General features: G+C 53.4%; 1 protein-coding gene across 1 annotated transcript in view; it reads right to left on the bottom strand.

The window, feature by feature from the left end:
• Positions 1 to 38, bottom strand: part of TCOF1 (treacle ribosome biogenesis factor 1) — a 24851-nt gene extending 24813 nt beyond the window's left edge. Inside the window, exon 1 of the mRNA XM_026063546.1 lies at positions 29 to 38. Within this exon, the coding sequence (XP_025919331.1) occupies positions 29 to 38 (10 nt within the window). The remainder of the gene's footprint in view (positions 1 to 28) is intronic.
• Positions 39 to 10279: the final 10241 nt, after the last annotated feature.

The following is a 10279-nucleotide window of genomic DNA, read 5'->3' as shown; positions in this document are numbered from 1 at the left end:
CAGGGCGAGCCCCCGGGGCGCTCCCGGCCCGGCCACATGCCCGCGCGGCCCCGCTGACCCGCGCGCGTCACTTCCTCTTCCGCCGCGCCAGGCGCTTCTGGGAAATGTAGTGCGGCGCCGCGGCTGGGCGCCGAGCCCGGCCGGGGGAGTCGAACCGCGCCCCGAACCGGGCCGGGGGAGCAGAACCGGGCCCCGAAACGGACTTGGGGGGGCCGAAAGGGTCCAAACATGCCGGGGGAGCCGAACCAGGGGCCAAACCGGGCCGGAGGAGTCGAACCGGGCCCCGAACCGGGCCTGGGGAGCCGAACCAGGGGCCGAACCGGGCCGGGGGAGCCGAACCGGGCCCCGAACAGGGCTGGGGGAGCTGAACCGGGCCCCGAACCGGGCCCTGGGAGTTGAACCGGGCCCCGAACCTGGACGGGGGAGCCGAACCAGGGGCCGAACCGGGCCCTGGGAGTTGAACCGGGCCCCGAACCGGGCCTGGGGAGCCGAACCAGGGGCCGAACCGGGCCGGGGGAGCCGAACCGGGCCCCGAACCGGGCCGGGGGAGCCGAACCGGGCCCCGAACCGGGCCCTGGGAGTTGAACCGGGCCCCGAACCTGGACGGGGGAGCCGAACCAGGGGCCGAACCGGACTGGGGGAGTCGAACCGGGCCCCGAACAGGGCTGGGGGAGCTGAACGTGTCCAAACCAGGCCAGGGGAGCTGAACCAGGGACCGAACCGGGCTGGGGGAACCGAATCAGGAACCGAACTGGGCTGAGGGAGCCGAACCATCAGCTGAGCTGGGYACTGAGCCAAGCTGGGGGAGCCAAACCCAGCTGGGACCTGAACTGGGCCGAGGGAGCTGAATTGGGAGCGGAGCCCACCAGGACAGGCAGGCCGGGAGCTGCACCAGGAGCTGCAGCGGGCCGGCCCGAGCGCCGAGTGGAACCAGGAATTGAACCGAGCTGGGCCAGGGCAGCCGAGCTGGGAACCACACTRGGCTGAAAGCTGAACCACAGCAGGGGAGCTGAACTGGGACCCAAAATCCAAGCTGTACCCAGGCCTGAACTGGGCCAGGCTAGGGGAGCCATCCAGGAACCAAACCAGTACGRAGGAGCTGTACCTGGACGAACTTGGAATTGAACCAGGCTGGCGAAAATGCTCCCGGCAACCAAACTGACCTGGGCAGGGAGAGCTGCACCCAGGAATCGAACCAACCCGGCCAAGGGAGCCAAACTGGGACCTGAACGGGGCTGGGGGAACAGACCCAGAACCAAACTGGGCCGGGTGGAGGAGCCATGCCCAGGAACCAAACTGGGAACCAAATGAGGCCAGAGGAGCTGCGCCCAGGAGCCAGACCGAGCCGTGTCAGGTGGAGGAGCCATGCCCAGGAACCGAACCCAGAATCGAACTGTGCCAGGGAAACTGCACCTGGGGACCAAAGGGAACTGAACTGGGCTGGGTGGAGGACACAGCCRTGTCTGGGGGACGGAGCAGGCACTGCTGCTTCAAACACAGGCAAGCGGTGTCTGTGGAAGTCCTGCCACCTTCATGATGGCAATCTGTCCTCTTATACACAGTGCCCAGAGGTTATATCCAAGAGGAGTGGACAGAGCCTTAACTTTAACATATTCTCCTGCGGTCTTGCAAACCTGAATTACGCAGTGGTGCAACTGAGACTCGTGAAAATCTTGAAATCAGCTTAGTGATCGTGAAATATTTGCAATACAGACTGATACTTGAATTTGCTGCTTGGCTGTTTTGTAGGGTGTGCATTTTGGACCTTTTCCATGAAGCAAGGAATGCTAAAAGTGCTGTTTGGGGGAAGGAGAAAAGGGAGAAAAGAAGGGCTGGAGCTGTTGCATCATTGTACAGCTCTGCAAGAAGATAAAGAGAAGCCACCAAATACTGCAGGACACTCACACATGCATACCACTGTTGTCTGTGCTCAGTGCCAGGGATTAGCACCCCTCCAAGGCTGACAGAATGGGTGAAGTTTCTGCATGAAGTGCATTAACACTTCAGCTGAAATTAATGGTGGTTTTAGTTAACACAGCAGCTGTGAAATGTAGTTGTCTCAGGAGTGCATTTGCGACCCATTCCACCACCCCGAATAGAGATTGGCCACCTTCAGCGAAGGGGACAGGCAGATGGTGGAAGGGGTGTGGACAGGGCAGTGATTATTGCAGCACCATCCACTAAATCTTTCTGAGCCCTGAGGGCAGAGGCTTTGCTCCCAGAGCACTGGGGAGCTGAACATCAAGACTGATTTAATGTTGAATGGACATGAAGCTGCTCTGAGGAGCTGCCCAGGCATTTTGGGGGCTAAAACAAGSAAACAACAGGAAGAGACGAACTGTCTCTGTTACGCAGAGAACTGTTGGTCAGAGACTGCACAGCAGAGGGGCTGCTCTGTTACCACTCCCTCCTTCCCCATGCTGATACTTTCCAGGAAAAATCTGGCTCCCTTCACTTTGGCAAAGGTTTATTTTTGGAAGGTTTAATAATGTCTATGGTGTGTCTGTCACTCACTCAAAATACAGAACCTTTATTTGTATTTATAGGCAAGATTAAATATAAAACTGGCTCTGCTCCAGCTGGCTCCTGCACCAAACTTCTTTGACACCAGCATCATCCACAGCAGTAAAGCCACTGGCCAGGTGGCAGTTTTACAGCTCCTGTAAATGAAAGACAGACCCGGCTAGTCATTTTTAAGAGTGCCCTCCCCCTACACAAATGGTCATTGATACTCAGAGTAAATGTGGATGCAGCATCTCTGTGAGGGCGACAGGCCTCTGAACCAGGACGGTGTTGCAGCAAGACTGCCTTTGCTCTGAAATGCCCCTTGCAAAGTGGCACAAGGCACGATCAGCTYGAAGCCTGGTGTGGAGACCCAATTCTCTTAACTGGAGAGGAAGAAGCAGGTAAGAAAAGCATCCCAGGGCAGCAAAGCACTGAAGTGAGTTTCCTGGGGAGGTGGTAGACCAGGTCAGGCAAATGGTTGTCAGGACTGAGCCCAYAGAGCTGGCACAGTCTCGGGCAGAGACTTGGAGAAGATGACTTCAAGGGCCTCTGAAAAGGAGGTTGGGATGGGATTCAGCCCCTGTGATTTTCAAAGGGCGCTGCCTGCTGCAGATATATTGTAGAACAGATTTTGACCTGCTTTGACATGGTGCCATCTGGAATGGTTTTATATCTCCAGCAACCTTTTTGTTTGTTTTGTTTATTAAAAAAAAAAAAAGTCCCCAAACCAAACCAACCCTTGTCTGCCACCATCCCTGCACACCCCGTAGAGTTCAGGAGTCTCACAGTTGTAGGAGGTGTTGGCCAGGCCTTGGGCAGAAAGAGGCAGGGAGTTTCTCCTAGGCAATGAAGCTCTCCAGAAAATAGCACACCTTTAAAATGAGTCTGGTGTGTTGCAGGGAATTGTAATAGCAATGTTCAGATTATTTTGAATGGAGGTATTTGGGTGTGGAAGCACTGGCAGGAGAAGCGCTGGGAGAACGGCCAGGGTTGGTGGCACCCAGATGAGCCAGTCATCAAGATCGCAGGACGTCTCCCTGCAGAGTCTGAGAGACAAAGGCAGGGAGCAGGTGTCGATAGCTCACCGAAGTGGGATGCTATGGAGAGACCCATCACCTTGTGATAGAGGGAGGACAAGGGAGGCCAGCAAGAGCCTGCAGGGCATTTTGTCAGGGCTCACGGTCTGCCTTGGAGGCGAGTTGAAGGTGTTCGGCAGGRCCAGATTTTCCAGAGCCCTGTGTTCTCTCTTCACATCGAGGGAATGATGCTTTTCAGCATGCTTGGGGGAGTTTGGTGCATAAGCTTCTCCTTGTGTCAGAGTTTCCAGAGTCCAACAAGCCCCTGTTGACCTGAGTTTTGAGGCCTCTCCTCTCCTAAGCCTCAGGACTCACGTGTGCTAGAGAGCATGAAAGATTCGGCTTTGAGAAATTTGAGTAGAACATGAAGGGAAGAAGATAAGAGTTGAACATAAATGGGGAGCAAACACATTCAGGAGGGACTGCTCGCTCGGAAGGCAAATAGAGTATGTTAAAGCCCTGAGTGCCCATGCACAAATGGCTTTAAAAATGCCTCCATTTTTTTTTTTTCCAAGTGGCTCTTTGCAGGTCTGCTACAGTTCAGGGTCACTTGAGTCCAAAGCTKCATACCCTCAGACCATGAATACCCTTAGAAAACCACAGATCAAGGCCTGGTAGTAACACAACCCACTTGAATGAGCGAATCTGAAAAAAAATATATGCTGCACCACAATTACAGGTAGAGAAGGTATTTCAGGCATTTAGTAAACATGGCAAATAATAAATAGAGCTATTCAGTCAGCAAACAGCTGCATGATTATAAATAGGAAAATCTACCCCAGCCCAAAGCCAGCTGAGACCCAACAACATACAGTTATTAAGGAGTGATTTTTCTGTGCATTTTTTGGAAGGAGGTTGAAAATATTTTGCCCACTCTTTATTTTAGGAAGGTGAAATGTCCCTGGTGGATTTCAAAAGCTAACCTCTCGAGCATGCATTTTCCATGCCAAGACACTGAGTCACGAAGAGATTGCAGGAAACTGTTTCAAATCCAGACAGGGGATAAAATGGCTGTGATTTAGTAGCCAGCTCAGCTCAGTCTGCTAATAACCACACCACCCGGTCCATGCCTTCAGCCTTACAAGCTGAGAACTTTGCTTGCTACCGCTTTCACATGCTATTTGGCTATTGCTTGGGCTAAAACTTGTCCACACCTATTCCGTTCTGAAAGACTGCCTGTGTCCAGGCCAAAACAGAGTTCAGAGAGCATGTTAGCTGGCTGGAAAATGCTGTCATTCCTCCTTTGTGCCATATGGAAGCTGACAGTCTCTAGGCATGTCTGTTGGACCCTTGGGCTTGCAGGGACATTTTTCTGCTCTCCCTTGTTTAAGCTGCAATCATCAGTTTAATGTGTTTGTCCATGTATAAGTTTCTGGCATTGGTGTGTTGTAACACGGAAGGCCACATCTTCATCGTGTGAACTGGTTGGACCTATTTGTTTGGTGCCACTAAGTGAGATGCAGTTTGCACGTGTGGGGCTGGTTCTGTCTTTTTAGGGGGTTGCACAATTACGCATTAAGCATCATGATTTTATCCTTAGAGAAGCTAGGGTGATCATTAATGAACCTTAGAGATGCTAGGGTGGTATGCAGCATCTATGGGGTCTTGATCCCGGGGGAACCCAGGCTGTGTGCCTGAAGAAGTTTCTGCCTCCCGCTGCCTGTGGTTACACCACAGTGGTGGTGCAGAGACAACAGAAAAGGTGCTTTGCCTGCTTCTCRGCTGGTGCAGCTCCTCGCCTGACCCATTTCATCGCCGCTGATTTCAGCCAAGGTATGAGCTGCAAACACGCTGCTCGTTCTGCCTCTGCTCTGGGACAGGATCCCCCAGCCAGGGAATGGGATGGGCGGCAGGGACAAGAACCTTGTCACCCGCAGCACATACTCTGATGAGTCTTATGATCAGAGCCCTGGCCTGGATTGTGAATCTGACCTATATGTTATTGCAAGGCAAGATCCAGCAGGGGTATCCTGCTGGCACATTGGGATTTTGTCCCGTTAGGGATTAATGACCTTTCCCTTTGCTCCAAGGGTGGCTCAATCCCATTACTAGCAGCAGAGCTGCCTGGGTTGGCTGAGATATGCTCCGTCACTGCCACTCCATATCAGCATAGCAGGGCCAGAGGGCAGCTGTTATCCCCTCCTGCTGTGAATCGCTCCCAGAGCTTCCCCTCCTCCCAGCTGCCTGAGGAACAGGCTTCGTGTCTTATGTCTGTTCACTGTTTGAAGGCTTTGGTATGTGCTCTGTGGAGTCAGAAATCTTGGTCCCTGCTGCCATGAAGTCGGCTGAAAGTGCAGGCTGTGTTTAGGAGGAGAATTTGCATGGCCCAGGTCAGAAAGGAAACTGAGCTGAATTCCCCCGCTCTGGCTGCCCCTGCCAGGAGGGCTTTGATCCATCTCTCCTGGATGGTGCCTTGAAGTGCCACACGGGCTGGCTCAGAGGAGACAGTCCCGCACAGCAAGTCGTTGCCCAGAGAGCAAAATGAGTCCCAAATTCCCATCAGCTCCTGGGTCCTTGAGATGAGATGAAGTGTGTTGCTGACAAAGGAAGGGCTTGATTTACTCAGCATCTCTAGGGTGGCTGCTCCATGGGACCTGCTACCTTGGCTGTTCTGGTGTCTTGGTCTTGCGGGTGCTCCCCGCCGGGGTAGCAGAGGAGGTGGGGATGGGTCCAGGCAGGGAGGAGTGCAAGAAAGACAGATGGAGACAAAAGGAGGAGGACAGAGATGTATAAGGGACAGTGAGGAGAGGAGGTGGGAGCTGAGAGGAGAAGCTAGACAGAGTGAAGAAAGGGGAAGTGGTGAAGGGAGATGTAGGGATGGAGGGAGGGGTTCTCAYTTCCAAGGGAAAATGAGGCAGGAAAGGGAGGAAGCAATGGAAAATCAGAGGAGAGATGGAGAAGAGGGAACAGAGAAAAGCCAAGGAAAAATAAAGCCACAGCAGGCTAGCTTGGGGGAATTTGTTTGCTCATGCCCCTGATTTGACAGTCCTTGCTTGGCGTTGCTCAGCTCTGGGTGTATGGAGAGAGGGTTGCCAGGTGCTGTTCTGCGAGGCTTTGAGTCACCGAGGATATCTGCATCTCTCAGTAACGTGCCTGAGGGAGCACAGCGCGGGCTGGAGGCAGGCCCTGGAGAGCAGCGAGGGCAAAACTGGGCACAGCAAGTGTCCCTGCCGTCTTCCTTTGCCCGGTGGACTGGATTTGGACTTTAAAAGGAACTGCTTTAGAAACAGCCTTACTCAGGAATCCCTTTTCTTTCCCTTTTGTTTTGCTGTTCTCTCCCCCCTCCTCCTTTTCTTTGTCTGCTAATGCACAACAGATGGGAGGAAATGCCATTTTAAATGCCACAGCATCCTGATGAAATGTGATGGGTTATGGCAATCTCGGATGAATCATGGCATTGTTTTGTGTACAGGGCCCTGCTGTGGCTCGCCCTCGCTCGGGCAGTTTTCTACCTCCAGTTTTACAAATACAGTTAAGGTCATTTAGGCATCCATGCCAGCCCGTTGGCAGGTCCTCTCCAGGGCCTGGGTGTTCAAGTCACATTAATTAACCAGACGCATTTGTGGAGTCAGAACTGAGCCCACAGTTGCTTTACTGGTGGTGAGACCAGCGGCTAGCTTTGAAACATCTGGTCCGTACCGCCTTTGGGTACGTGGGGGTTATAAATTAGACTAAATTCCCAAGTTACATTTATAGGATTTCCTCATAAGGTGCAAGAGCTCTGTCCCCAGGAGGAACAGGTTCGAGAGAAACAAGCCCCGTGCAGCACAGTCCTCCCCGCCATCTCCAGCTTAGAGCTGGGCTGCTTTGGAAAGCCGGGCTCTGTCTGCAGGCCTGCCTGCTCCTCGGCCACRCTGCAGAGACCCATCTGCAGAGCCAAGTCTGATGGTGGTTTCTGTGATGTGGCCACCCGCCGCTGGGGGTTTGCTTGAGATGATCGGATCATTTCACGTAAGCTATCAGGCAAGCATCAAATAATATTGACTCAATCACTAGCAGCCTGTTGCCAGATGAGAAACAGCAGCTCAGAAGTGAAAAAAAAAACAAAAAACGCGCGCACACACACACACACATACACGCCCCCCAACAGCTCCATTACTGAAACCTGGAGTGACCCAGCCCTGTTAGTTTTAAACTAATTAATTGTGGAAAAAAGTCACCTCTAAGCCTGCAGAATATAAAGCAGTCTTTTAATTTAGGTGACTGAGAGAACAGATTTGAAAGCTTCAACTAGCAGCATTAAAATTTGGTTGCAATATGCTTAATTTTAGTAACCTAGATTGAAAACATCTCTCTCTGTATGTCTGCATGCCTGTATGTCTAATTCATGGCAGTTATTCCACACTGGCACTGAAAAGCTAGCAGCGTTAAGCCATTTCATTTCTCATTATTATACGATCTAATAGATGTTGATGCCCTGCTGTAGCGAGTGGAAGGGTTGTTATTATTAATTAACCCCCACCCCTCCCCTGCTTTCACCCAAGCTCTTGCTCTGGGCTAGTTTGTAAGCGTATCCTCGTTAAAAGGCCTGGCAGCTTCGTGGCGCAGCACGGCCAACACCAATAGTCACAGCAGCACTGGTGTGTTTATTCGGATTTCAGCAGCTCTGCCTGGACGAAGAGGCAAAGGGGGCTGTGTTTGCATTTGTGAAGCCAGAGGTTTGGGGTATTATTTTTCCCCCGTCGGGCGTCCTTTGCTGATTTAAGTTATGTCAGAAGCTGTGTGGCAGGAAAAGGAGGGGAAGGAGGGAGTGGGACCACGTGGCTGAGGCTGGAGAGGGAAGAACCGGCGCTGTGTGTTTTTGGGCAGGCGCTGGCAGCGCCGCGGCCGGGGGCTGTGCTCTCCCCACCGTGGCGCTCGCTCCGGGGTTGTGCTGCGGGCTTGCGCCACGGCTCGCGGCCTTGTGAACCGTCCTGAGCTTTCTCACCTCAGTTCTGACCAAAGCAAAGCTCTTGGCTCTCGGTTAAGCGACACATATGAGTCTGAAAGAGGAGCGAAGTGGCTGAGGTGTCCCTTTTTCTTCAGCAACAGGCTGCCCCGTTAGCTCAGCCGTATCATATAACTTCGCCCTCGGATGGACGGCTCCTACCTCATGCTCCCACACAGACCAGGAGCATTTGCACCCCAGACCTGGGGTCTCTTCCCACAGTCCCTGACCGTACCCAGCACTCGCAGCCGGTTGTCTTGCTTCGAAATCCCCCCATGAGTTGGGTCTAGGAAGGCAGGAGACAGAGGAGGACTTGACAGCACATAACTGCTTGGCAGGCTGGTGTCGCCCGGAGACACCTACGCTGTGCCCCACAGCACTGCCCTTCACATAACTGTCTCTCCATCGCCCGGACATGGGCCCTGGCATGAGCACAGCCATGTCCGGGTGATGGAGAGAGAGTTATGTGGAGGGCAGTTTTGAATTCAGGCGAAAAGAAGGAGGTAAGATTTCAGCCCTCTGTTTCCGAGTGTTTCTGCTTTGTACATTAGCTTCCCTTCCTAGTCCCTCTTGTGTGTCTGACCGTGGCTGTCAGGATGGCAAGGGAGCCATTAATCGGCTCTTGATGTATGTTTATTTCGTTTAGCACATCCTGAGTGCTGTGGTGAGAGCTTTAGAGATGTTCGTTATGGTGATTGCTTTCCCTGCTTATTAAGATGGAAAAAGCCGCAGTGGTTAAGGGAGGGCAAGTGGAGAGATGCCAGACGTGTTAGTGCTCCGAACAGTCACGGAGGGCCCGTTTTATTAGGTATTTTGCCTTGACTTCAAGAGGAGGAAGGCTGGGCTCCAGGGGGCTGTGAAGAGCATGGCTTCCCCATGGCCTGCACCCCTTGACCAAGGTTGAAGATAGACTCTTGCAGCAACTGTCTCCTAATTCAGCCAGGCTCAGTCTGAAGGCAGTGGAGACCTGTGTGAGCACATCCAGCATGAGCCTTGCCTTGTACCAAGGTGTTGCCAGCACCCATAGCATGAGCAGACAAGGCCGGGGCAATGGTCCTGCTTACAGCTACATGATAGTCTCTTCCAGAGTGTGAGTGCAGAGCTGGCCTGGCCTGCTGCCGAGCAAACACCCTGCCCCTGCCTGGGACAGGCAGCCATCACGGTGGGTTTCACCCAACCCAGGCAGATGCCTGCTGGTGCCTGCAATGACACCCCTCCCTCTGGGTTCATTTCGAGGTGGCTTTCCCTCACAGGCTGGGAGATTTCATTCTGAGTTGCTTCAACACGTGCATGGAATTTCCAGGCACCTCCCAGTCCCATCAGCCATCCGACAACAGATCCGTGGCCACTGCTCCTTGTGGAAGCCAGCTTAAGCCCAGTGGTCAGTGGTGTATCCATCCCACTCATCCCAGCACAAGGAGGTCCTTCTCCTAACAGACAACCCAGTGAAGCGCCCTTGTTGCATTGTCTGACCACTGTGACTGCTGCCTGCTGGGCGTTGGAGTGGGCAGAACAGAGATCTTACGCTCCTGATACCCAAATCCGTCAGGTCCTAGGCTTCCTGGGTGGGCTGTGGAGCTCTCTGCCTCCACTCGGGTGGGATGCAGCCCCACACTGGCCCCAGCCACGTTCTCCAGATTGATGGAACTTTCAATGTTCCAGAAAAGCTCAAGTTTCATGCAGGAACACATACTCACACGTCTGCTCAGCCTGGCAGCCAGATCTGGCCTTTCCCCGCCGTTTCAGGGTCTCCTGCTCCCTCCTCGTGAGG

This window comes from Apteryx rowi, unplaced genomic scaffold, assembly GCF_003343035.1.
Source record: "Apteryx rowi isolate R43461 unplaced genomic scaffold, aptRow1 scaffold_2, whole genome shotgun sequence".
NCBI classification, from domain to species: Eukaryota; Metazoa; Chordata; class Aves; order Apterygiformes; family Apterygidae; genus Apteryx; species Apteryx rowi.
The sequence above is the reverse complement of the archived record's forward strand: the minus strand, read 5'-3'. Positions and strand labels throughout refer to the sequence as shown.